This window comes from Eublepharis macularius, chromosome 10 (assembly GCF_028583425.1).
Source record: "Eublepharis macularius isolate TG4126 chromosome 10, MPM_Emac_v1.0, whole genome shotgun sequence".
NCBI lineage: Eukaryota > Metazoa > Chordata > Lepidosauria > Squamata > Eublepharidae > Eublepharis > Eublepharis macularius.
In genome coordinates this window covers 50679163-50707043 of record NC_072799.1, presented here as the reverse complement: position 1 = coordinate 50707043, position 27881 = coordinate 50679163, and the positions used below count along the sequence as shown (strand labels likewise).

The window sequence follows — 27881 nt, the reverse complement described above, 5'->3', positions numbered from 1 at the left end:
ATAAAATGTATAAAGAATCAGCTTTTTAAAGAAGTGCATTGGGCTGATTTAAAAACTCCCATGAAAACAAATTGTTTGGGGTGCCTTACTTTTTCTGTGCTTGAAAAAATAACATTATCTGCTTCCTTGCTTTCTAGGTTTGTTCATCCTCGTTTTGGGCTGATTAAATGTATTCGCACTATTAGGGCTGTTGAGAAAGATGAAGAATTAACGGTGGCTTATGGCTATGATCACAATCCCACTGGACAAAATGGGCCAGAAGCACCAGAGTGGTATCGAGTGGAACTGAAAGCTTTTCAGGCTGCCCAGAAAAAGTGAAATGTATACAGCTTCCCAGCTCAGCAAATTGGATCTATGCACTATCTTCGTACTGAAAATGGGATAGCCAGAGATTTTTGTTCCATGGCTCTTCGCTCTATGTTAGAGAGGGATTCCTTGCATACTAACAGATTTTAACCTTTAGAGCAATTTTTAAAATTTTTGCTAGTGCTGTGAAAGAACTGTTTAATATGCTGTACATGACAGTGTGATTATTTGGCAATCTTCATCTAATTCTCCATCATATGCAAAGATGCCAAAACCTAAGAAGAAAAGAATGAGTTTCCCCTCTACAGTCTAGTTGTTACTGTGCAACTATGTTTTGTATACATGCCATTTGTGATGGTACTAGAATTGTGCTGTTTTAATATTCCTGAAGATGAGTGTGACTTTAAAACCTTTGATCAGAATATTACTTTAGATTAGTTTTTATCTTGGTGCATGAGAGTTTGGCCTTTATAAGTCCTCTCTCTGAATATTATTGCTTTCTAAAACTTGTCTCTTCTGAGGCTGCGCAGAGGCTTAAGCAACAGTGCTCTGTGCAGGTCTGTGTTGCTGTATATGGACAAAACCATTTTTTGATGTGTTCATAAAAACAGCAGGGCTGGTGTAAATCACATTTGGATAATTTCTAGTTGTTCGTTTTTTAAAGTTGAAACAGGTGACAGGGTAATTTATATAAAGAGAGGCTGCTGATTAGAATCAGTATGGAAGAAAGTGATTTAAAGATGAACCAAGAAGTCTCTTGCTTGCTTGAATCTTTTTCCTTCCTGTCCTGCCTGTGAATGATCAGGTGGTTTCCAGGAATACTGAGAAAGAAATATGTACCTCAGGTGGGAGGGTCAGGGGGTGTTATTTGGTGCACAAGGATGAAGTCATAACGGGAGAGCATTGAACTTTGAAGCTGCCTTTTATTTTATAGGATGAGGTATAGTAAAGAAAACTAAGAGTAGTAGTGTTAAAAGGTAAAATCCTGAATTATTATAGTAAAGCAGAGCATTCTGTGTATATTTAAAATATGTTTTACAAGTGATTTACTAAAACAATATCACTATAGATCAGTAACTTTTCAATGGTCTGTAATCCTGGAACTTGGCTTTTTGAATAGCATTCTAAATATTTGCAATGCAATATTAAATCTCTTGCTGTGTGATTCTTGTACCAGAAGAATAGTGTGTATGCCACTACAGGAATTTTTTTATTCTTAGTTTTTGCTGTAGAAATAGATTTTAGGTAGGTGAGTTATTTTTTTAACTTTTGGGCTGATCGTTTACTTGTATCGGGATTAAAACTAACCAGTATTCAAGCAGAACTTCAGGGTGTGAAGTTCAAATACAAAAAAAATTATTCTTTTTCCACTTCTAGGTTAGATTTTAAAGAAGAAAAAGGTTGCTTGTTTATGGTATTAGACAAACCTCAGTATGATTCTGTTACCTTATTAATGGAATGTACTGATAAAGCCTTATTTATTTTCAGCTTTATTTCAAAAGTGTATTAATCACAGAAACTTTTCTGATTGCTGTTATTTAGTTTTGCGCAGAGGATTAGCTTTTAATTTTCATGCCTGCCTGAGATTTTATGGCAAAAAAGCTATGGGTAGGAGATTTGTCAGTATTCTGAATTTTCACATTGGTGACTCTAGCTATGTCTCTTCTGCTTCTTCATGGCCGGAAACATCCATGGTTGAGATTTTAAGATTTTATTGAATCAGCTGGGTTTTCTGAGGTTCATCTGATTCTTGCTCATGAAAGTGAGCTGAAAAAGGCTGAAATGCTAACACAGCATCAGCAAGTTGGTACCAAAAATTACCTGAAACTTCCTTCTTGCATGTAAAAATGTAACCATACTACCAGTGAAGCTGCTGTTGGTTTACAAAAATGTCTGTAGAGACATCTTCTGACTTTGATATTTGTCAGTGAAATTACCCACTACTCAATGAGAAGGCATAGTCTACTGCTAGTATCCTCCTTGAGTTTGCCTGCATGTATCCCTTTGAGGTTATAGTGCTAAACACATTTATAATGGAACTTGCTTCTGAGTGAACATGTTTAGGATCACACAACCTAACTAATGTTACAGTGGATGCTTTCTGTAGGGGTAGCTGATGTGGAATTAATAGAATAGTTCCTTGTAATGCTTTGTATTGTATCTAGAGCTACTTCCACATGGCAAAGTTCTTGCTAGATCACTGTAACTTTATATCAACTGTTGCAACAATCTGATAGTTCCTCTTAACTATTGGCTTTTAAAAATAAATGAAATTAAGTCCTAATTCAGAGGAACATATTGTTGCAATAGATCATTATAACATTATAACAGTCTAGTAATTGCCTATTTTTTTAAATCCCCAAAGCAGCCCACCAGTGGCATGGGGGAGAAAATGGTTACCACAAGGGACTGTGGAAAGGAAAATGATGCCAGTGTGTGCAGGACCTGGGACAGTGCACACCTTCCTTTCCAGACCATCTGACAATGCTCTTGGACTTTGTTGTTCCCTCAAAGATTTTTCAAAAGGCAGCTTTGAGAAAGAGCATACTGGGAAAGGCTTTGTTATACAAATGGAATTATAATAACCAGTTCTGGACCTGAGAGCTCCATTAGTTGGGAGTTTTGTATGAAAAACAAAGGACCTTTCTGATAAGAACTAGGACATGTAGGAAATTATTCTGAAGTTAACAGCAGCAATGTAGTCCTAAATCATAATGCTTCTCACTACATTTTTGTAAAAGCCCCCTTTTATTGGCTATATGTGCTCATGTTTCCCTCTCATAATTCGGAAACTACTTTGGACCTTCTTTACCTTATGGCCCTTTAAGACAAGTTCCAAGTGAAAGGAACATATAGCTCAGGCCAGGGTGATCACAGATAGAAATTAAGAGAAATAGGATAAGAACTCTGCGTTCGATGAGTTCCCAATATCACTAAAGGAGTCTTCCTTTCATTTTGAGAAAAATTAAGCAGTCTGTGGGACATGTAAAGATTGAAGACTTTATCAAAGTAAAATCCTAAAAAGTTGATTGTGGCATATACACTGTTTTCTTAACTTTCAGTAACCTGGCAGCCAGTAATTTTTTTAAACTTTCAATAGCTGTATCATGTTACTACCCTATATCACCCTTATCTGAATTGTCAAAAAGTCTAGAAAAGCAAAGCAGATAGAAGTCAGCTAGAATTAGAAATGTAATGAGTTACAATATAGAATACAATCATTTTCATCTCTGTTCTGCAGATTTCTGACCTACTTGATCAGTAATTGAGCAAGCACTTTATCAGAGGTCACTGTGGATCTGCTTTGAATAAAGTTATATGTACAGCATATAACTTTGTTGTGGAAAGCCAGGCTTAGAGGAATTAACAGAACCTTTAGTAACTTTTAACCTGTCTTAGCATTGTGTGCTGTGTTTCTGACTAGGTTCACATGAGATCACATGTTATGGCTTTGTGGTGTGGCTCTTGTGAGCTGAAGTTAGCTATTGGATAAATCTAATCAGGGTAATGTATGCAGGGGGACTTCACAGAAGCAAACTAGATTTGTTTTCTGACACGTGAACTTTTTTTCATGTTCATTTTATGACTGACATCCTCTTTGCTTGGTTTGCCTATATCTATGGAGGTAGTGTTCAGTTGGCATCTCTCGTTCTCTCCTTTAAAAAATTCAGTGGCTGTGGCTTTAGATAGGTATCTTCCACACGGGGATGGGATTTTGTGGTTCCTCTGTTGCTGGTGCTCCTGCAGATCACTTCCCTGTTTCTCCAGCAGCAGCCACACCCCTCCCCGGCCACCAGAGCTTTTAATTTTTTTAAAAAATTGGCACTAGACTATTGTTACATCAATATACAATTGTAACAGTAGGTGTAGCAAGTTTTCTGAATTCCCAGCTTTCATTTTTTTAACAAAAGTTAAGTCTCTGGTAGGGTTGCCAGGTTCCTATACCTTCCGCGTAGAGGGCAGGACACAACCAGTACTCACTGGGACAATTGTCCTAGTGCCCGCACTCCTAACACTGATGCAAAGACGTCACTTCTGGAAGTGATGTCATTGCGTCAGTTGTAGGAGTGCTCCCGCACTTTGTGCGCAATGATGTCACTTCTAGAAGTGATGTTGCATCTGCCAGGAGTGAGCACACTGCACTTGTACCTGGGGTGCCTGCTAGTGGCAGCTGATCACTGAGCAGCTTGGAACCTCCTGCCAGTCACTGGCAACTGGCAGACAAGCAGGCAAACTGCCGGAAGGTTGACCTCCATCGGCAAACACCTGGGATCCCTAGTCTCTAGCCATTTCAGTTACAGATATATGCCTTTTTCTTTCTATCTTTGCAAGGAAGGGGGCTAGAGACTTTTTTAAAATGAAGAGAATCTGCTACCTCTATTCTTACAAAAGGAATATCAATATAATGGTATTCTAGTGCCAATTTTTTAAAAATTAAAATGGCTCCTAATAGCAGAGGGAGGAAATGGTTGCTGAGGAGACAGAGTCAAGGAAATGGCTGCCATGTGAGCCCGATAGTCCAACTTTTGCCACCCACACAGCAGCCATCCAGGCCTTAGGCCTCTTTCCCAAAACTATAGAGAAAAGCAAGTTTGAGAAAGATGGAGAAAAGGTTAGGGAAACCCCGGGAGGTGCACAAATGCACCATGATGCTGTGGGGAAACTGGAAAGAACCCATTTCTCAAAAGCCTTGACCTAGGATAGATAACTCGTGTGGAAGACGTCACTGTCTCCTTCATTCTGCTAAAATCCTCTACCAAATGATGATGTGATCAGTTCTAAATAAGCCCTCTGCAGTAAGATGAAGACTTCTCGAAGATGGTTCCTGCAATCGTTGCAGAATACAGTCTTGCTACTCTAATGAGACGAGTGTTTCTATTTGGGTTTCTAGGGTACAGTATATTTGGCTGTACTCAAACACAAGCCTACAGAACCCTAGTAGCAAACATCTAGAAGCCTCCATTTAGGCTGCAGTAGACGCTCAAAGGTTATGCACACATTTGCTTCCATGCATTTGCTTCAAAGAATGAGGGGGGGGGGGTGGAATTCATCCTTATTCTTATCTCCAGAGAAAAAATTCTTTTTTTTTTGTCTCTAGAAACAATAATTCAGGGATAGGAAGTGTTATGGCTCATCAGCTATACCTAGCCCATAATCTTTGCCTCTTGTCCACACAGACACAGTTTGGCATCATGTGGTGACTGCATGGTTGTCCTGGAGAAAATCAGTAGAGTTCGTTTGCATGTCTGTCACTGTAGGTAAAACCTTTGGCAGGCTAAATGTAGTCTGTCAGTTGGACGCAGCTTTTCCACAGGTCCCAGCTTTTCCACAGGTGAAAAGGGAAGACGGGTTCCCTTGGATCACCATAAAGGCTATGCTGGGGATCACAGGACCTGCATTGACAAAAACCAGGTGGGATGGGGCTGTAGTAAGGATGGGACTTGGGTAATATTGAGAGAAAACGCTGCCTGTATCTAACTCTATTGTCTTATGTTACCTATCAGTGAGTTAGTGAAATCAGTGCATAGGAAAGTGTTGATATTTTCCCCCATTAGTAGAACTATAATATTTGTTAGCAATTTTTTCTAACCAATTTAGATATATGTTTGTGTCTGTACTGCATCATTTAGAAAAGTGCCAACTTCAAAATAGGTGTAGTTGTGCAATAATACTCAGCAATCATGGTGGTGGTAAATTGGCCCTAGCTTTTATATAATACCACTAGAACTGTTATCTAGAAATACATTCTTTAACTAGTGAATAAGTTAACTACAAGATGCTTGCACCAATCAAAGGTTTTGAGCATAACTGTTTCTTATTGGTGTCTATTGCTGCTGTAAGATGGCTTTTCCCTTCTTACATTTTTACTGACAACCAAAATGAACATAATATAAAGCTGCAATTAAAAAAATATTGTGGTATTACCTAGTGAAAGCAATTAAATATCCAGGCCATAAAATCATGGGCAAGTTTTACTTTACAAGTTTTCATGTGTACATAAATAGATACATGAAAGTTATTTTTATGGCAGAATGCATATGAAACCAAGACTTAAACTAATAAATATAAAAATTAGAAGAACATACAAGAAGATGGGAAATGCTTTACAAAATAGAAATTAAACTGGTGTCTTGCAACAAGAACAAGAAAGGCTGATAGAGAATGTATATAGCTTTTGCATCTTTATTGCTAGTTTTTAATTTTTGAATTTAGGTAAATCTGATACTTTCTAAGCTCCTCTTCCTACTATTTTATATTTATTCAATGCCAGCGCTAAGCCCCAAAAGTAATACTTGGCATGCTAGATGTAAAAATTCTGCAAATTGTTATAATAAGACCTGCTTTTCCAAGATCTGTATCTACAGATTCTAATACGACAACCACATAAAATGGTGGTTTTGTTATTGTTTTAAACTTTCTGTGTCATATATGAAAACTATGTCCACTTCTTTGGTTTTTAAGGACAAAGCATCTATTTGTGAACAATTGAGGTAAGTTTTTAAAGTGGTATTTAAAATATTCTTTAGTTTCTAATTTTCAAGGTAAGCTATCTGAAGTAACATTCTAAAATTTAAAGAAAGAAAATCAAAGAGAATTTATGTTCAGCAAGTAAGAGTGTAATAACTTGGACCTGTAGACAGGTCATTCTACATCTTGTGTCAAGATCCAAATTAGAGTGGTTTGTGCTGCACAATAAGACCTCTGAGGCATAATGTAATGCAGGTTGTGGTGCCTTGACAAGTCATCACAGAATTCAAAAACTGTATTATCCACAAGGTTTGTTCTTTAAAACTTTTGTGAAGACTTGTGGGGGGGAGCATGTTTCATCAAAGAAAACTAGCAGAAGTGTACATCATTACAGTAGATGGTGGAATGAACAAAGAAAAAATAGGAAGGCAAGGCAAAGAAACAACAATTGACTTTGGCAAACTATCCATACACTTTTTAAAAAATAAAATCTATAAAAAGATAAAAGTACTGATAGACTTGCAAAAGGACAAAGAGTGCTGTAATTAAGATGCAGGGCTTTGAAGGCTGGGTTATTCCAAAGACTTGTCAGACTTTTGGAGAAAGCATCTCACAAAGAGGGCTGTTTCAGTTGCTTAGGAAATACATTGTAGTTTGTCTTACCCAAATAGAAAAGAGTCCAGTAGTACCTTTAAGACTAACCAACTTTAGTGTAGCATAAGCTTTCGAGAACCACAGTTCTCTTCGTCAGATGTATTTGTGAGGGTGATTATATCTAAGGTAGCCAAAATGCAGAGACTTTACTGATGGGAACGACTGGGGCAGGAGGGAGCAGATAATAGAAAATTATGTATAGTGGATATCAATATAGTTGTCCTGTCAATAATCTATTGAAGTTACTAACTGGTCAGCATAATTTGTCTTACATATGGCAGTGATCAAAAACAAGCATACCTGCACAAGAGATTACACAAGCAATAGAACAGGACAAATCTGAAGGTTTACTAGAGAAGAAGTAGTGTTTCAACATTCAATGGAAAAGAAAACAAAATTGTAATGGAAGACATGATGAATATTTATAAAGTTAGAACTCATATATATCTTTCATGCTCACAAAGTTATTTTAACAGTTAAAACTTATCTATGTATCAGCAGTTTATTCTGCAAATGACCAATTGTAAGGATAATGCAAGTGAGAAACTGTTTCACACACAAAAAGTCCAAAGTCTGCCAGTCACGTGTTAGGCATTGAAAATACATACATTATAAGCTACTTGCTAAGGTGATCATATTTGGTACAAGCAAATAAATGTAGTCCTTGAGTTCCCTTGCACAATGCTGTTCAGCGATTGTAGCAGGAATCAAAGGGGGTCACAGTTTCAAGAAATATTTCTCAAATGGCTGAAATGTGCTTGCAGAAAAAATACACATCAAACAACTATGGTTGTAGGCAATCAGGACTGTTCGTACTATGCTATGTACAAGCTGCAAAGGAGAATATTTAATCGGACTTGTGCATTTTATTGTAAACTATTTACAATTTTATTGTAAACTATTTTCATTAACATGCTTCCAAAAATGTAATTTACTTTTTGGTTCTCAGTGTTACTTATATGCACAAACACCTGTTTTCACTGTACACTGAGATATAATGTAGAAAGTTTCATTTTTATATACTTAGGTTGTAGTATACAAAAGGTTGTCCTGACCTGGACGGCCCTGACTAGCCTAATCTCAAGATCTTGGAAGCTAAGCAGGGTTGGCCCAGTTTAATACTTGGATGAGAGACCACTGAAGGAAGCCCAAGGTGGTTATGCGGAGGCAGGCAATGGCAAACAACCTCTGAAGTCCCTTACCTTGAAAACCATACAATAAGTTGCCTGTGACATGATGGCACTTTCTGCAGCCACCATAAAATGGTTCTATGGCAGATTATTCATGTGAAGAGACATATTTCCTGTTATCTTAGCAAGATGAAGATAATAGTATATCATGTGGCTTATTTGTGTAGAAATGGAATAAGTTACATTAAATAATTATGGAAATATTAAATTGCTTTTTTATTCAGAACATGCTTAATGTTCAGAAATGACTTTCTAAACCACATTACCTGATACCATGTGTGTTCTCTCATGTGCTACTGAAAGATTTAAAGATGGGGAAAGAGGCTGCAGTTTTTACATAGCCACCATGTGATCTGTGAATTTTCTATATATACTTACTATCCTGCAAAAGGGCACCTTATCGCAATTAGGAATACTGGAATCCCAGTTGTAAGTTTATCCCTTAATATGTTTTATAAATTGAGATGCACTGTTTTTTCTCTCTTGTATATTCTGTGAAAGTTTCCTACTGTAAGTAAATTTTGTTTTCTAAAACAGCTGCTGCTACATTTAAGCCTTGAAAAAATACTCTTATTTTTTGGATATATCAATTCACTTGTTTCTCCATGGCCTATTGGGGTGTGCCCTTCCCCTTCAGGTTAGACTATATTTTGAAAGATGTTAGATGGCTTATGTTTACAGGCAATCCCACAATATTTAACATATACTTGATGGTATAAAATAATTAATTGTACTAGAATTATGAGCCTTATTGAAATCCATAGGTTTACTTGGTTTTGTTTCCCTAAAGCTATGGATTATTGTAAAAGAAAAGTTTACATGAATGAGAGTTTCACTTCCTGTTTTTATGACTGAAATTTTTTTAGTATGTTTGGAGTGCTTATACGGGGAAGTAGAGAAAATGTTTCTGGGGGGAGAAATATACCTGGAATAATTTTAAAATTTGCTTTAAAAAGTGCTATGAAAGCAATTGCATTAAATGAATTAAGCTATTAGCTGCCTCTATCTGATTAATCTTTGTTCTGTTTTAAATTGCTTCTGCTACTGCCATCAAGTTTGTATTCATCTGGCCAAATATATTTCCTGCATTAGAACCAAAAGAACCACTTGGTTGAAAGGGCAGCTAGTATCATTTCTGTTGCCTTTTCCTTTAAGAGCCAAGCTACAAGTGACGCCTTACACAGGTTGGACACTTGTCAGCTTCCTTCAAGTTTTGATGGGAAATGTAGGCGTTCTGGTTTTACAGCTTGGCTCTCCATTACAGCTGCAAGACCAGGATGCCTACATTTCCCATCAAAACTTGAGGGAAGCTGACAAGTATCCAACCTGTGTCAGGCGTCACTTGTAGCTTGGCTCTAAGTTGTGTGGCTACAGAGGGTGGAGCTACATGTTGTGGGCAATGTCATAATGGTTTTTCCTCCAAGGATTTTCTTCTAAGACAGCTGCAGGAGCCTTGAGGGTAAGCTCTGCCATGTATGCGGCAGAGGAACTGTTTCAACTTCTTTCATCCACTCTTGAAGGCTGAAAATCCCACCCCTTTTTACCCCTCTGGAGAAGAGTGTGGGAGGAGAAGCAGTTTTGAGTGGCCTCTTCAGCCAAGGCATTATACCTTATGTAAAAGGCTCCACTGAACCACAGCCTCATCCCCATTAATGAAAGAACTGGATTATTTAAGTGTCTTAAATGACACTTGGATCATTTAACTGTCTTTCTCGTTCAACTGGCAGAAATGACAATGTAAACGATCACTATTTTAGGTATATACAGAGATTTAAAAGAATATAGGTATACAGACATTCAACTGACCTTTTGAGCAGAGAGTTTGCTGTAGTATCTCACTAGTCCCAGCAACTCAACCCCAGGAGAAAATAATAACCTAATATAAAATAATATAAGCCCTACAGGTGTTATCAGTGACACTTGATGGAGCATGTACCCAAACATTCTCAGCATGCATGAAGCGATGCAGAATTCAACATGCAGTCTGTGTGCCACCTGGATGGCCAGCTTGCAACTGAAGACACATTTCCCATCACACTGTAGTCAAACCACTTTTAGCTCCTTTCTCTCGGTTGGTTGGTTGGTTATTTCTTTGTTAAAACTTGATTCTCCTTTCCCACAGCCAACCGTTTGGGGGTTTATTGGTGTGTGTGTGTGGCAATAATCCACTTTGATACCCACACTGAATATCTATATCCTCCCAAAGCTCCTTAAATCTTACTTTCCTTTCTTGTGCTGCTTATTAAACAACCCCCCCTTGTCTTCCAAACACCTTTACAATCTCTCATGCTGACAATGATGGGGATAAACAGCTACATAACAAATGGGACTATTAGGTGACAACTGAAGAGTTTCATTTTAGTTGGGCAGCCAGTGTGATGCAGTGATTAGAGTGTGGGATTAGGAAAGTTAGGTTTCCTCGGCCACAAAGTTCCCTGGGTGACCATGGCTCAGTCACTCTCTCTTTCAGGCTAACCTACCTGACACAGGTGTTGTCAGAACAAAAAGGAAGAGGGGAGAACAATGTAAGTCATTTGGGCCCCCATGGGAAGAAAGGCTAGGAATAAGAAAAGTAAATAAATGATTAGAACATCCTTGTACCATTCTAAACTGGCACATTAGTACATCACTTTGGTGTTTTGTTTTTGATTACTAACAACTGTCTGAAAATAAGCAAATCACTGAAATGATAGAGGACAGCAAAGTGACATGAACTGGCTGAGCATTCAAAATATCAGCTTTAAAACAAACAGTTACCTGACTAAAGTCTTCATTTCCAAATGTAAACCTTCAGAATATGTACTATTACAAGAGCTTAACAGGTTGGATAAAATTTAGCCAGTATACTTTGATTAGTTAAATAGCTACATGCACAGGGTTTAATCTCAGCATGGGGACCTGATTTTTAGAGACCACCAGAGCTTGGGGTGGGGGGTGGGGCAAGTGCTTACAACAGTATACTGCTTAATAAGTTGGTGCTGCTGTAGAGCACTCAATGGGTTAAAAACAAGGGGGAAGGGAACAAGGAAGGGTGCCACCTGCAGAGGGCCCGGCTAGTTGAAACAACACTTGGGTGGGGCAAGCCTTATTCAGACTACAATGAGAAATGAACGAGAGGCTGGAGGAAAAACAAGGCACTGGCTGGCTCATGCTCCCCCCACCCCCAAAGCAGCCGCTTCTCTAGGCTGGGGAGTTCTCTCAAGGGTGTCTCACAGAGGGAGGAGAGAGGGGCTGAGGTGAGTGAATGTCTTTCAAGGCTAGAGCCCAGTGTGTGTTCCCAGGTGCTCCTGTTGCCTCTTCCTCTGGCTCTCGTTAGTGAGGCAGGGAGCCCAACCTGCCAGGTACTTTCCTCAGAAATTGCCCTGAGCCAACTGGTACTTCAGAGCGTTTGCCCTGGATTGCCTTAGCACTTGGTTGTGTACTTCAAGAGGGGGAGCTCAACCCCTCCACGAGGCAGTTTGACCAGTAATTAAATCTTATTAAATCCCCCCACTCCCACTAACTTCTTCCTGTGCAAAGAGTTTTTACTTCAACTTGTAACTTCCCATTATTCTAGTGAAAGCTTTGTGGTTTACTGGTCTATGTCTTCTGAATCATTTCTAAATACTGTTTCAAACCTTTAAAGAAAGGTTTTGGAGGGTTGCTTATACTTGATGATTGATAGCTGCCCTTCTACATGACAAGAAAAGCTGTAGCTGCCAACCTTCTCCTTCCTTCCCTCTCTCATCAACTTGCCATAGAGAAGAGCTGCACCTGCCATGCCAGTGCACCGGCCAGGAGCTGCCTGTTCTGGTGGCCAGAGCCACTTGCCAGCAATCCGGCTTGCTGATTTACCCTGAGACCTCAATGTCTTGATACATGGGACTTAACTCAATAATAACCCGGGATTGTTCGGGCTGTGTTCACCTGGTGCTTTTCTTTCTGTCATTTTCGCCACTTTGGGGCTGGACTACTTTTCCATTTCCATTTACAATGAAAAATTCTTCCATGAAACAAGACTCTGAAGACACATCAGGGTGAGACACAGATGAGACTGAAAAAGAATTTAGTTCAAAAACAATAATCTTTTAACTGGATTACAAGTTACACTATAGGCTTCTAGCCCATAAACTACTGGTTATTTTATTCTTGATGGTATCTGGGGGAGAGATGACAAAGAATCCAATTTCACACTGAAATGTAGACCACAGCCCTCATCTAATTCACACTAGAACATCTCCATTGAAGAACACACTTCCAATATTCCAGTTGTAAATGCATGAGTTTGAGAGCAGGTTTACAATCAGGGTGTGAGGCTGATACATGAAATAGAAATTATTTTATGTAATGATGTTATTAGACAAACGCTCATAACTTTATCAAGTGTGGTTTTTTTTCTGTAGCCCTTCCTCTAAGTAGCTCAGGTAGTATATATCTCCCATTTATCCTCATAACAGCCCTGGCAAATAGTTTAGGCTGATAGAGAATGACTGGCTTAATGTCGCCCTGCAAGTTTCCATACTACCCCACTGCACTAGACTGGCTGGTAGGTTCTTTGTTATTTACTGCATCCAGTCCTATATGCAGGTGGCGTTTTGTCTAGAAATAAATGGTGCACTGAAATCATTATGTACAATATGAAATGTATTTGCTACCATTGTGCATTTCCACATAAAGACTGGTTCTTCTAACTTTTACTAAGGTCAGGGCTGAGTAAAAGACCTTTTTCAAACTATTTTTAAAATATGCTGCAAGTTTGTAACTCTAACGGAATTGTTGCATAGGAATCAAGTGCCTTTCCTGAAAATTGACAACAAAATAATATTATGGATGATTTATCTATTCAAAGTAGATAAAGTGAATGTGGTTACATTATGGACAGTTATTGTACAGTGCCTATGATGTTGTGAGTGAAGACTTTCACAATTCTAACCCTACCCTCATGTTTTAGTGTACTTTGGCTGGGTGTTGTCCTGTTCTCCTGAAGCTCAGAAATACACCTAGCCTTTCAGCTTGAAAAAGCAGCATGAGTGAACAAGGATATCTGTCTTCCTGGATCCTAACACACACACACTTGTACACAGATCTAACTGGAAAAAGAGACACAACAAGCAGCTAGCATGTCACTGCAGATAGATGGGGGGCGAGGGCAGGGAGCAGGGCTGAATTCTCCTTCCATCGTCTGGAAACTTTCATACTACTGATTGAATGCATTTCTATACTGTTTTTCTCCCTGAAGTGATTCAAAACAACATACATAAATTCATTATGCTCATTTTGCACCATGTGGTCTACAATATGTTTTTAATTTGAAATTTCTGTCATGTATTCAATTCCAAACCAAATACTGGTGTGTTTGAAATATTAATCTTTTTTTAAAAAGCCTGCCAGGTTTTTTTTGTTCATGTTTTTAGACGATGACAATATGCCAGTCTCCATATATGTAGCAAATCTGACTGTTGACATTTCTGGACTATAACAGATCCTTCAGTCTGTGAATGCAATGGCATGTGAACAATTTGCCAGACTTCTTGAAGCGCTGATGCCTTTTTGTATTTTTTGCTCTGTCGCCTTTTGAAAGGTCCCCGTGCTTCTTCCCACTCAAACGTGTCTGTTAACCTGTGGATCGACTGGAATGGATCGCTACAGATATTTCATCTTCAACCAGAAAAGCATGGTTGTGTTGGGGCTCTTACAGATAGCTTTTGCTGCAATTTGTATAATCAGTGGATTAATAGATAATACTTTCAGAAGAGAATCAACACTGAGTAAAACTAGGATACCCATCTGGGCTGGAGTGGTAATTTTTAAATATATATAAAGTCTCCCTTCTTTGTATTTATTAGATTAAGATATTTTGTGTAGTTTGTGTTTCTGTTTTAAGAAAAATTTATCTTTTGTCTAGTAGACCCGTTAAACCACAAACATGCAAATGTGAAATTGTAAAAAGATATTCTGTTGATTATGTTATTGAGAAGACACAGCATGATAAACCATTATCTTAAGAGAAAAAAATTCAGTTGCCATCTCTCTGCCCTCCCCAAGTAAAATCATTTGTGTTTTCTTTTGCTTATTAAGATCCTATTATCCTGGCAAGATCACAATAAATGGTTTGCAAGATTTACTCTCTGCCTGAACTGGAAGCTGGAGCATCTGATAGTTGTTTGGTGAAAACAAGAAAGAGTCTTGCAGCATCTTAAATAGCACCAGATTGGTTGTAGCATGAGCCCACTAGATGCATGAACTAAAATTTATATAGATGCAGAGGAGTCAGCCGTGTTAGTCTGTGGTAGCAAAATCAAAAAGAGTCCAGTAGCGATTTCAGTATTGGACTAGGACCTGGGAGACAGGTTCAAATCCACACTCTGCTTTGAAGCTGACTAGACAACAATGGGCCAGTCACTTTCTCTTAGCTTAACCTACTTCACAAGGTAGTGGGAGGGGGCAACCATATGCCACCTTGAGTTTTGGGAAGGGTGAGATAAACACACGACAGAGAGACACACATGAGGGGGGTTGTGAACTGTGGGGTAAATGGCTTTAAAATGGCTATAAAATGTAATCTGTGACATTTTGGTGCAAAAGACAAAAGTATACAATACACTGATTATCCACAACAGTTATAACTAACTGTGGTGTTTAAGATATATTTTTTTAAAAGGCCATCAGGATTTTCATCCCTATTTAGAGGGTGACAATTTGTGGGCCTCTATATACATAGTTAATCTGAATGTTAACACTGCTGAATGTTGACACCTTTTTTAGTTAATTGAAGCAAATTACAGTGCAATCCCAGAGTTACACTCTTCTAAGTCCATTGACTTCAGTGGACTTAGAACATTGTAACTTTGCTTAGGACATTTTAAAAACACTTTTACTTCCATGTATCTTTTACCTTCTCCCCTGCCCCATCTGCAAGTTTTACTTATGCATCTTATTAAGTGGACTCTTCTTTCTAAACTAAATCGGGTACTCTTTTAAGTGCATCAAGATTCAATTTTGCTTTTGCTGCAACAGATTTGCATGGCTACCCTACTGGAATATGTTAGGTGGAAGGGCATAGGAAACCTGATGTGGGCTGGCTGCTATATTAACTGGCTCCTGTTCAGATTAACAATTCATTTTGGAATCCTGTCTTTTTGAAGTGGCATGGCTTTGTTGCCAAGGCCTGTTTCTTTAAGCTGCAGGCAGGGGATCAGAAGATTGGATTGCTCTGAAAGAGAGCTCTGGGCAGGCATGAGAGGGCATAACAGCTATAACATTCTCCCTGTTGGTTGTTTTCAATATCTGATAATTGGAGGTATATGGCTTCAGAAAACTGAAGTTCCTCTTAGGTTTCTTGACTGCTAGGAGGGGTATCTATGGACAGAACAGCAACGGGGGGGGGGCTTTGGACAACTAGAAACAAGGGAAAATGTGATGGGAGTGCTTTGGCTAGTTAGGAGGGACTTCTGGAGGCCCTAACTGCTTCATTTGGGGGAGGGGCATAGGGTTGCCAGCCTCCAGGTAGTAGCTGGAGATCCCCCGGAATTACAACTGGTCTCCAGGCCACAGAGATCAGTTCACCTGGAGAAAATGGCTACTTTGGGGGGGGGGTGGACTCTATGGAATTATGCCATGCCAAGGTCCTTTCCCTCCCCAAAACTCTCTTTCTTCAGGTTTCTCCAGGTTTCACCCCCTAGATCTCCAGGAATTTCCCAGCTTGGAGCTGGCAACCCTAGAGGGGCATGAGATTAAGAAAGGCAAATATTTTTTCCAGAATGAATTATGTTAGCCCGTCAAACTAATCTGGTTCTGCTACTAGCTTTTTAAAAAAATATTACCCCCCCCCCCAAAAGCTACCTTGGGTTGAAAACAGGAGCAGGAACATTGCAAGCAAAAACCAGCTGGGAACATTTGTGACATTACTCACTGGTAATGAGTACCAGCATCTTTGGGGGCTCTCCCAAGTCCTTATCCTCATGCACTGGCCCACCCCACTCAGCCAGAGAAAGAGAGAATGGACCCTCAGGAATGGCAGAGGGAGGCGAGAATTGGTGGAAATAGGCTCAGCATTATATATGAGCACTGGTAATTTTTTAAATAGAAAAGCACTGAGATTAAGTAATTAATGGCAGTAGTCTATTTCAGTACAATAATTCTCTCCAAATTTCCTTTACTCCTGCTGTTATCAGGGGTGAATTAGATGATATAATTTATACTTCAAAAAGTGCAGGCACATAATTCCTCATCTATATATGGACTTAGATGCAGAGAAGTTAGCCGTGTTAGTCTGTGGTAGCAAAATCAAAAAGAGTCCAGTAGCACCTTTAAGACTAACCAATTTTATTTTAGCATAAGCTTTCGAGAATCAAGTTCTCTTTGTCAGATGCCTGATACAGAGACTGGTCAAACACAGAAGAGCAGAGGGAAGAGGCAATTAGGGGGGGAGGGGGAGGGAGCAATCAAAACATTCCTTTGCTAGTATATGTAAACATCTCCTTTTGGTGTGTGTATCAGTTGGCTTCAAAGGAGTTTGCCCTGTTAGTTTGTAGAAGCCAAACAGCTAGACCATCCAATTCCAATGCAGTATGGGCCTTCGATAACCACAGCTCTCCCTGCCAGATGCATCTGAATGCAAAAAACTGGACATTCTACCCAAAGGACTGTGTGTGAAGAACCCATTGAAATCCACTTACCACACAGACTACAGTGAGAAACTATGTAACACCTTATCCAGAAAACTCTTAATTCACCTCATTGGACTGATGTACAGCAAGCAACAATGGATCAAACAAGAGATCTCTGAACTAGACTCTTCCATTAAAAACAACCCCTCTGCACAGACCAGGAACTGGCAGATGTTTACCAAAACCAGAGGAAGTATTTATTGCACACTATTTACTGAACTACAGAAAAAAAGGAGAAGAAATTCTCAAAAATCCTGCATGCAACAGAGAACAAGAACACTCTGGATCCACCCAGCAACATCATCAATCTATCCAGTCATAAACTGACTCCGGCAGAGGAATCTGTCCTCTCACGTGGTCTATCTTTTTGCCCAGCCAGACCCACACAAACCATACAACTTTGTGGAGACCTGGAGGCCTATTTCAGACGCCTAAGACTGAAAGAATTCTTCAACTACTCTGCTGAACAAAATGAGGCACAAAGCACTGAACAGACACCATCACAGCAACCATCACTCTCCCAACCCAGCAATACACAATCATCGTTACAAAACTCCAGAAAAAAGAATTCCACATGGACACCCCCTGAGGGCTGGAACTCTTCATTGGAGTTTTACATTGAATGCTTCCGTCGACGCACCCAGGCTGAAATAATTGACAAACAACAACACCTAAAGCAGAACCTCAGCCATGCAGAAAGAGATGCCATAAACAGCCTCCAAAACAATTCTGGCATCGTAATCAAGGAAGCAGACAAAGGTGGAGCAGTGGTCATCATGGACAAACAGAATTATATACAGGAAGCGGAAAGACAACTCTCCAACACAACATTCTATAAAATACTACCTGCTGATCCTACGGAGCAATATAAAAGAGAACTCAATAAAATATTGAAGACTCTTCCCGTGGACATACAAGAATGCATCCATACGGACACACCCCAGGAACCACGGCCAGGAAAATTCTACCTACTACCCAAAATCCATAAACCGGGTAACCCAGGACACCCCATCGTCTCAGGAAGAGACACTATCACGGTAGGAGTCTCAGGATACATGGACTCTATCCTCAGGCCCTATGCCACCAGCACACCCAGCTATTTACGGGACACCACTGACTTCCTCAGGAAAATACAGTCCATTGACAACCTACCTGATGACACCATCCTAGCAACCATGGATGTGGAGGCTTTATACACCAATATCCCACATGCAGATGGACTGCAAGCCATACGGAATATTATCCTGGACAAAACCACAGCACACCTTGCCACTGAACTTTGTCACTTCGTACTCACTCACAATTACTTCGAATTTGGTGACAACTTATATCTACAGATTAATGGCACAGCCATGGGCACACGCATGGCACCACAATATGCTAACATATTCATGGCGGACTTGGAACAACGCTTCCTCAGCTCCCATCCACTGGAACCACTACTATACTTAAGATTCCTGGATGACATCTTCATCATTTGGACCCATGGGAAGGAAGCTCTTGAGAGATTTCATCAAGACTTCAATAACTTTCACCCTACTATCAACCTAAGCCTGGACCACTCTACACAACAGGTACACTTCCTGGACACCACTGTACAACTACATAATGGACGAATAAATACCACTTTATACCGGAAACCAACAGACCGATACTCATATCTACATGCCTCCAGCTACCACCCTAAACATACCACTCGGTCTATTGTCTACAGCCAAGCCGTACGTTACAACCGTATCTGCTCCAATGCTCTCGACCGAGACTCACACTTGAGAGATTTACAACAAGCATTTTTGGGACTACAGTACCCACCAAATGAAGTGAAGAAACAAATCAACAGGGCCAGACTAGTACCCAGAAACAGCCTACTCCAGGACAAACCTAAAGGAACTAACAACAGAACACCACTGGTTGTCACCTATAGCTCCCAGCTCAAACCCATCCAACGTATCATCAGTGAGCTACAACCCATCCTGGAAAATGATACCTCTCTCTCAGAAGCCCTGGGTGGAAGACCTTTCCTTGCCTACAGACAGCCCCCCAACCTTAAACGACTTCTCACTCACAACCATGAATCGGCCAGCAGAGCCACCAGCACAGGTACCAGGCCCTGCAACAGACCCAGATGCCAGCTCTGCCCCTATATCTACCCAGGGAATACAATTACAGGACCCAATGGCATCAACTACACTGTCTCTGGCTCTTACAGCTGCTCATCCTCCAATCTGATATATGCCCTCATGTGCCAACAATGTCCTTCTGCTCTGTACATTGGACAAACCAGCCAACCTCTACGCAAAAGAATAAATGGACACAAATCTGACATTAGAAATGGAAACGTCCAGAAACCAGTGGGAGAACACTTCAATCTACCAGGACATTCCATCAAAGACTTAAAGGTCACTGTAGTTCAACAGAAACCTTTCAAAAACAAAATCCAACGGGAGGCTGCTGAACTGGAATTCATATGCAAATTTGACTCTGTCAAGCTGGGACTGAATAGGGACTATGAATGGTTATCACATTACCACAGGTAACAGATTTCCTTTACAGAGGTGGGGTCTGGGGGAGCTCAGTGGTACCTAGTGTGGGCTTTCGGGAACCACAGATCTCTTTGTCAGATGCATCTGGCAGGGAGAGCTGTGGTTATCGAAGGCTCATACTGCATTGGAATTGGATGGTCTAGCTGTTTGGCTGCTACAAACTAACAGGGCAAACTCCTTTGAAGCCAACTGATACACACACTAAAAGGAGATGTTTACATATACTAGCAAAGGAATGTTTTGATTGCTCCCTCCCCCTCCCCCCCTAATTGCCTCTTCCCTCTGCTCTTCTGTGTTTGACCAGTCTCTGTATCAGGCATCTGACGAAGAGAACTTGATTCTCAAAAGCTTATGCTAAAATAAAATTGGTTAGTCTTAAAGGTGCTACTGGACTCTTTTTGATTATATATGGACTGTTGGCCTGAGGATCATCCTTGATGGGTTTAATGCCCTCATGTGTCAATTAGATTTCCACTAATACAAAGAGAAAGCAAAATGTAACATTGGTTATGAATATTGGTTTTAGAATGGAGAGGCAAAAAGAACTCCACCCCCATCTGTAGTGTCAAAATGCTCTTCTCCACAAGCCCTTGTAAAATGAATAGAAACTGTACATCATGAGGCCCGTAATCGTTTTGTATCACTAGGTAGCTAAAATCATGAAACATCTTGACAATGGCTATAATTTTAATTCTTTTGAAACACATTTTGATTTTTTGCATGCTAAAATTTATGCACAGTAGATGCATAGTTGTATTTAACTTTATTCCACCGTCCCAACTCTTCTATTCTGCAGTTTATGGGTATTCCTGGAGTAATGGCTTTATTTTCTTCTCAGAAAAAGAATCCAGTTCTGGTAGGTTTTTATTATTTATTTTATTATTACTTGGTTTTTATCTGAGATAGAGAAAATCCACAATCACCTTTATATAAACAATAAGTTATTCATATAATGTGACATGAATAATTTATATAATGAAAATAATACCTCCAAACCATATAAACTGTTACAATATTTTTAAATTCCTGTTGGGAGTGGGGGTGGGGGTCACTTGTAAGCACCTTCCATTTACATGGAACTTGCTTCCAAACATGTATGGGGGAGGGGGAGGGGGAGCACTATAGAGATTTCTTCTGGATTCTTACACAAATTCCCGAAAAACACAGGCACAATCCATCACACCAAGTCCCATTGACTTTAATGGACTATATGACTAATTAAAGAAAGGATTTGGTCAATTGACTAGTCAAATTTTTAAAGCATTTTTAAAGAACAAAAACAAAGAGAGTTTGTTATATAGATGATACTTGTACTAATTACAAAACAAATTTGTTGTGAAACAACTTTATAAAATTGGAATTAACGTTTATAAACTGATGATTGAACAGTTCTTCTCTTTGGCTTTTATTTTGGAACACCAGATAAGCCTAGTTTAATTTTTTAATGAACTGAAATTAAGGAAGAAACACACCAAAATATATCATCTATGAAAAGATTAAAGGCTGTTTTTAGGTAGGCAGTGGGCCAATTCTTCCTTTGGCAGATGTCAGTCTTTACTGCAGGTAGTTAGCAGGATACCCCCTGCTGCTAGTCTGCTCCTGACTGCTGTGTAACTAGGAGCCATTTATAGGGTTGCCAGCCTCTAGGTAGTGGCTGGAGATCTGGAATTACAACTGGTCTCCAGGCCACAGAGATCAGTTCACCTGGAGAAAATGGCTACTTTGGGGGGGTGGACTCTGTGGAACTATGCCATATCAAGGTCCTTTCCCTCCCCAAACCCCACTTTCTCCAGGTTTCACTCCCCAGATCTACAGGAATTTCCCAACTTGGAGCTGGCAACCCTAGCCATGTATCTCCTTCACTAATAAAATGATATCCTGATAGTCTAACAGATGTAAGCTGTTATATAGCATGGAGTATTTTACTGCAGTCAAATAGCTTGGGAAGTCACTGTGGCTCAATGGAAGAGCATTTTCTTGGCAAGAAGGTTCAATCCACTAACATGTAAAGCCAACTTTACTGCAAATTAAGCTTATCCTTAGTTTGGGCCAGATTTCATGCTCATGTTCCAGATGTACTGTAAAAAAAAATTATTATTTTTTTGCTCTTGTCTTCATCTTGGACAGTAAACCACTGCAGACTACAGTGGTGGCAGGCACAGCACAGCTTATTTGCACTATTTAATTTTAAACCCAGACTGATTTTTTAAAAAACTTCTCTATCCCTTGTCTTTCAGGTAAATGTGATGATAATTGCCTCTGTGTTTTCCTATTTCACCACTTTAATTGTGGTGATCTATGCCTCTCTAACTTTAGAGTATGGTGAAAAATATGAGGAGTTTAACGATGTGTCTTCTAATCATCCAGCTGTGGTGAGTGCCAGATTTTCTGACAAACTCTCCCACTTCAGTTCCTGCCACTTAGGAAGCATTGCAAATATTCAGGAAACTGTAATTAAAACTATTTCAAAAATAGTCTTAAGGTTGAATTAAATGACATAGACGTGTTTTTGTATTGCAGGTGTTTGTGCTTGATCAGCTTGTGGAAGGAGCCAATATAACAATGCTGATTGCATCTATTTTTAGTGCTGTTACTGTGCTCATTATTATTTATGTCAGTTGCAGAAGCCTTCCATTTTGTTCATGCTTTGACAGTGTAACTGGGCTTGTAAGTAGCAATATTATTAAATTTGGTATGTTGAATTATCTTGAGTTTAATTGAAAATCCTTTGGGGGCTCTAAAAGCACCTATTTTTGATAATTTGTTGATTATAAAAGCCATTTTATTTCTTTACCCAACTTTAGTAGTCTTGCCAAAAATTGGTTTCTTCCTACATCCAAAATACGTTATCACTGTGTTACAGTGAGGAGAATGAATAAACCACAAGCAGGGAATGCCATTAACATTGTTGAAATTAAATAACTGTGGATCTCATTAGTGCCAGTATGGGATGCTACAGGGACTCCAAGAAACCCATCCTGAGCTTTCCAACCAAGGATGGGTCATAAATAAATAAAATGTTAATTTTTCTCAGAGTAAACATCTTGTATTGCATTCCTTGGGCTACATATGTTCAGAAAGTATTGTTGGTTAAGTTATTGCTTTCGTTTCCCTTTCTGTGTAGGGCTTATACTAGGGTTACCCCCCTCTGGCTTGGGGAACCCTTGTAGATTTGAGAATGGTGCCTGGGGAGGATAGAGTTAGGGGAGGACAAAGAGCTCAGTGGGTTGGGATGCCACAGAGCCTGTCCTCCAAAGCTGCCATTTTCTCTAGGGGTACCAGTCTCTTTAGTACAGCTGCTGTCTCTTAGCCATGGCTAGAACTCTCTTGTAGAGGAAAGGCATTTGGTTGTAATGGAATTTTTTTAAACCAGGAAACCTAGGTTCATATCTGTAGTATGACATCAGTCTTAATTCTTATCCAAATCTAATGCTCTTGTTCTTAGGAAAGACTACAATCTAATGAAGATCAACTACAAACTGCAGAACTAGTTACTATGTCACATGGTATGTAGCTTCTGTTTTGTGACTGTCAATTTTAGCTGCTTTATCTATCACTTATTAAACATACAAATGAATCCTGAGGAAAATATTTGGGGTTTGGAGCAAATAACCATTGTGCTCATGACAAACTATTGTTTTTCTCTTCTAGGACAAGTGGACAGAATTTTTAACTCTCCAGTGCAATTTCCAGATCTAAATTTAGAAAGAGATGATGAAATAACCAAACCGCCCCCATATATCAGATTTTCTTAGAATTTTATAATGGATCATGGTTTTTATCAGGATAAATGTAAGAGATTCTGCTATAAAATTTGAACATCTGCCGAAGTCTTCATTTCTTAAAAAAAGACCACTTAAAATACTACTGACTCTCATGAGCAGAAGAGCCTGTAAGCTTTATGACTGGTGATCATCTTACACAGCCAATATACCTCATCCCGTCTCAGATGAAATTTGAACCTCAATTCCCCAACAGTTACGTAAGCTGGGATGTTTATCAGTTTTATACTAAGACAGCACTTGATTCAGAATCAGGGAACTATATGCAGGCAGATTACTTTGTTGGATCAGGAATGTGCAAAACAGGATCACATGTAGAAGGTACATGCCAATTGGCTTCCTTTGCTCCAAATGTACAAGGCAAGGGAGAATACTGTAGATACTGTTAATATCAACGGTGGCAGTCCACACCTCAGCCCTAGGCTACCAATTTCCCTATTCATTTATCTTCATGGTTGTCATATGGAATTACTTACCTCCTTAAATAGCATTCCTATAACATCCCTCAGATGCATAATCTCATTGATTTCCCTCCTTTTATTTGTTTTTAAAAGCTACATGTGTACAATCAGGGTTTTAGATGATAGTAGGTTTTGTAGCTTAAGGTGGGTAAGAATGTTCCACATGAACAATTATCCTTCCATGAGTTTCATAAAACCGGCCTATTCCAAATTTTTAAAAATCAAGAAAAATATGTAAGGCACTAAGTTTGACAAATATTTATGAAGTATTGCTGAAATCAGTGGTCTTCAAATTTTGACAGCCTGCAACCCACCTTTACCACCCCCTAAGAATGTGATGTAATAATCATATGATGGAAAGAGAAGCCAGAGTTATGATCTTATTGCTAAAGAGGGGTAGCTTGATGCCTGAAACATGCTTGCAACACTGGAAAAGCAAGTGGGAGGAAAGATAAAGAAAGCTTTTGAGGATAGTGTTTTTCTGAATATGTCATAAAAAGAAGTCCTCTGCATTGCTGAGTAAACTCACCTTGTCTTCCTGTTGGTCCTCTGTGTACTTGTGGGTGCAAACGGGGGCTGGAAGTGAGACAGCCATGCTCCCTGTACATGCACACTAGCAGCAGATCCGTTCAATACATTGTTGGCTCTACATGGGCTTGCAACCCACCACCAAACGGTCTACCCTTCCATGTTGTATAGAAAATATATGCAATCAACGAATGGCTGCTTCCTTAGAAATTGGCAAGAATGTTGGGACTAACCCACGGGAAGCATTCAACAATATCAATCATCCACTTAAATAAATTTTTATAAATTTTCAGTTTTTAAAGTGCAAGTGCTATAAACAAGGTTAGTGCAATACATTAAGTGTAATAAATATAATAAGAAGCTAACTCTTCATAAAAGCAATATAGCAGCAACAATTCATGTACAGTTTAAGTACATTCTACTGGAACAACCGGGAACTATAAGGTTAATGTCCATGTCCTGTCTCCGTTGTCGTTTCTTCCAACAATTATCTTAAGGTGTCTCCTCCAGATGGTAGAAAAGCCGCAAGGTTGAGACTGGCAAGGTGAACCTTTTCACCCTATCTGGGGCCGGCTGAAGCACAGATTTCACAAAAGCTTCCTCAGGAGTAACTGCTCTATTAAAGACATGCATACACTCTAAAACCATCTCAAAATACGATAGGTTTACCACAAAAATCCTTCCTCCCATAGTATAGAAAATATAAGCTGGAGGCCTGTGAAGAATTGCAGGAAGGAGGAACAATTTTGAAATGCGAACTCATCCTTCACATCTCCTAATCTAAGCACTTGGGGTGAAATTGTCATCCTGCCACCCTTTGGTGTGCGGGGTCCCGCAGGGAGCAATACGCTCCCCATTATTGTTTAACATCTATATGTGCCCCCTTGCCTGGTGCGGTTTCGGACTTGGGTGTCATCAATATGCAGATGACACCCAGTTGTATCTGATGATGGATGGCCGGCGTGACTCAGCCCCAGATGTCCTGGAACATGCTTTTGCAGCTGTGACTGGTTGGTTGAAGCAGAGTTGGCTGAAACTGAGCCCAACGAAGACAGAGGTCCTGTACTTGAGCCACGGGGGATTAGGTTTGGGACTCTGGCACCCAACCCTCGATGAGGGAACAGTTAGTGCCAGTTCCGAGGGTTAAGAGCCTGGGGGTGATCTTGGATGCCTCCCTGAAAATGGAGGCACAGGTCACAGTGGTTGTCAGGTTCTCTTTTTTCCATATGCGGCAGACCAGGCAACTTGTCCCTTACCTGTCAACCCGTGACTTAACTACAGTGATCCAAGCAACGGTCATCTCTAGGCTAGATTACTGTAACTTGCTCTACACAGCGCTGCCCTTGAGCCTGACCCGGAGATTACAGCAGGTACAAAATGCAGCGGTGCATGTTATTGTATGTGCCAAATAAGGCGCATAAAACACTGTTCTTACGCGAGCTGCATTGGTTGCCAGTGGAGTACCGGATCAAATTCAAGGTTCTGGTATTGACCTATAAGGCCCTGTGCGGACTGGGACCAGCGTATCTACAGGACCGTCTCTCCCCATATATTCCCCAGAGGACACTCCGATCGGGACAAACAGCTGTTGGTGGTCCCTGGCCCCAAGGAGGCCCGCCTAGCCTCGACTAGAGCCAGGGACTTTTTCGGTCCTGGCTCCCACCTGGTAGAATGCTCTGTCTGCTGAAATCAGGGCCCGGCAGGACCTACTATCTTTTTGCCGGGCCTGCAAGACAGAGTTGTTCCGCCAAGCATATAGCTGAGGCTGGGCCTCCGCCGGCCTGGAAAAGGGGTGTATAAATCTTAACCCTCCTTGTGAAGGCTACCATCCTGTTTTAAATGTGTTGTTTTTAATGTACATGAATTTTTTAATTGTATTTTTAATATGTTGTTATCTGCCCTGAGCCCGCTTGCAGGGACGGCAGAATACAAATCTGAAATAAAATAAATAAGACTTTGTAAATTCTGAGGGCCTTGAGAAGGCTAATTTCCCCTCCCTTTTTACTTACTTTCCCACCTGTCTCCACATTCTTTGCTATGGGAGCATGTTCACTCACCAGCACAGCGAGGTTTGTTTTTTCTTAGTTAAGTTACAAAACCATTGTTTCTAGATGCCTGAAGAGTGCCTCTGTGTGGCACTATATTTTCCAAGGGGGGTGGGGTGGGGTCTGGCTGTGATTATCCATACAAGTGGGTAGTCACTTCACTATTAGGTATAGTGATTTTATCATATCAGCACCACCTGCTAATTCTTTACATGATTTGAGAGTGAGACCAGAGAAAAACTACAAATTGATCATAGGTTTTCTACCTATTGCAGCAATTGAACTTTAAAAAAAAAACAATCAAGAGGTCTTAAAAACTATGATGAACCTGAACAGGAAATACATTCTTTAAATAAAGAAAAATCTTCCCAACTTCCTGAAACCACTGAAACTGCTGTATACATTGTGACCATTATGCAAAAGTCAATTTTAATTGCTCTATATGGTGAACAATTCACGCACAATGGATCGTAATACAGATTAAACAGTTTTCATGCCACTTCTGGAATTTTGTCAGCTTGCCTGATCTTCACACATACAAATACTTAATAGGTAATAAAAGGTGCCATGTGGAATGATATAAAGTAGCAAGAACTGAATCGAATATGTTCCATTAATACAGTTATTCTGCAAAATCCAAATTTAAAAATTAAAAGTCTGAAGCAGACAGGAAAGGCTGTTGATTGTTGATATTTTAGCAAAAGTCAATTTAATTGCTCAATATAGTGAACAATTCACGCACAACGGATCGTAACAAAGATTAAACAATTTTCATGCCGCTTTCATGCCAAATGTTGTTTCAGTCAAATAAGGCAACAGATCATGTAACTAACAGGTAGAATGTTGACCAGTCAGCAAACAGGATATTCTCACTGTACACTGATAGGTTTCTGTCTATTATTCCTGCCAAGCTTTGCCCTATGAAGGACAGTTCAATGGATGCCCATATTTGCCTTTTGGAGGTTGAAATGCTTCCCTGTTCCCAGGAGAATTTTAATAACTTATAAACATGAATGCTTTCTCTTATCTGTCTGAAATTTAGCAGGGAGGATTTCAACCCAATTGCTTAGAGAAGAAAAAAAATTATAGCTGAAAATCTTTCCCATTGCACCAAAGTGAAACAAAGAATAGAATAAACAAAAACAAACATGGATAATATTGTGTGTGACATATTCCTAATTTAAGGGAGACTCCATTTGTTATTAAGCTCTGAATATTGGACATGAAACTATAACTATGTACTGGACTTCAGCTAA

The 27881-nt window shown here is 39.7% G+C and overlaps 2 protein-coding genes across 2 annotated transcripts in view; both read left to right on the top strand.

The window, feature by feature from the left end:
* Positions 1 to 9613, top strand: part of SETD7 (SET domain containing 7, histone lysine methyltransferase) — a 28586-nt gene extending 18973 nt beyond the window's left edge. Inside the window, exon 8 of the mRNA XM_054989882.1 lies at positions 138 to 9613. Coding sequence (XP_054845857.1) covers positions 138 to 318 — 181 coding nt within the window. The 3' untranslated portion in view covers positions 319 to 9613. The remainder of the gene's footprint in view (positions 1 to 137) is intronic.
* Positions 9614 to 11706: 2093 nt separating this feature from the next.
* Positions 11707 to 26524, top strand: LOC129337101 (uncharacterized). The gene is made up of 7 exons (XM_054990601.1): positions 11707 to 11854; positions 14179 to 14397; positions 20606 to 20665; positions 22047 to 22181; positions 22330 to 22476; positions 23255 to 23315; positions 23461 to 26524. The coding sequence occupies exons 2-7, from the start codon at positions 14233 to 14235 to the stop codon at positions 23562 to 23564; spliced, it is 672 nt and encodes a 223-aa protein (XP_054846576.1). The 5' UTR covers positions 11707 to 11854; positions 14179 to 14232; the 3' UTR covers positions 23565 to 26524.
* Positions 26525 to 27881: the final 1357 nt, after the last annotated feature.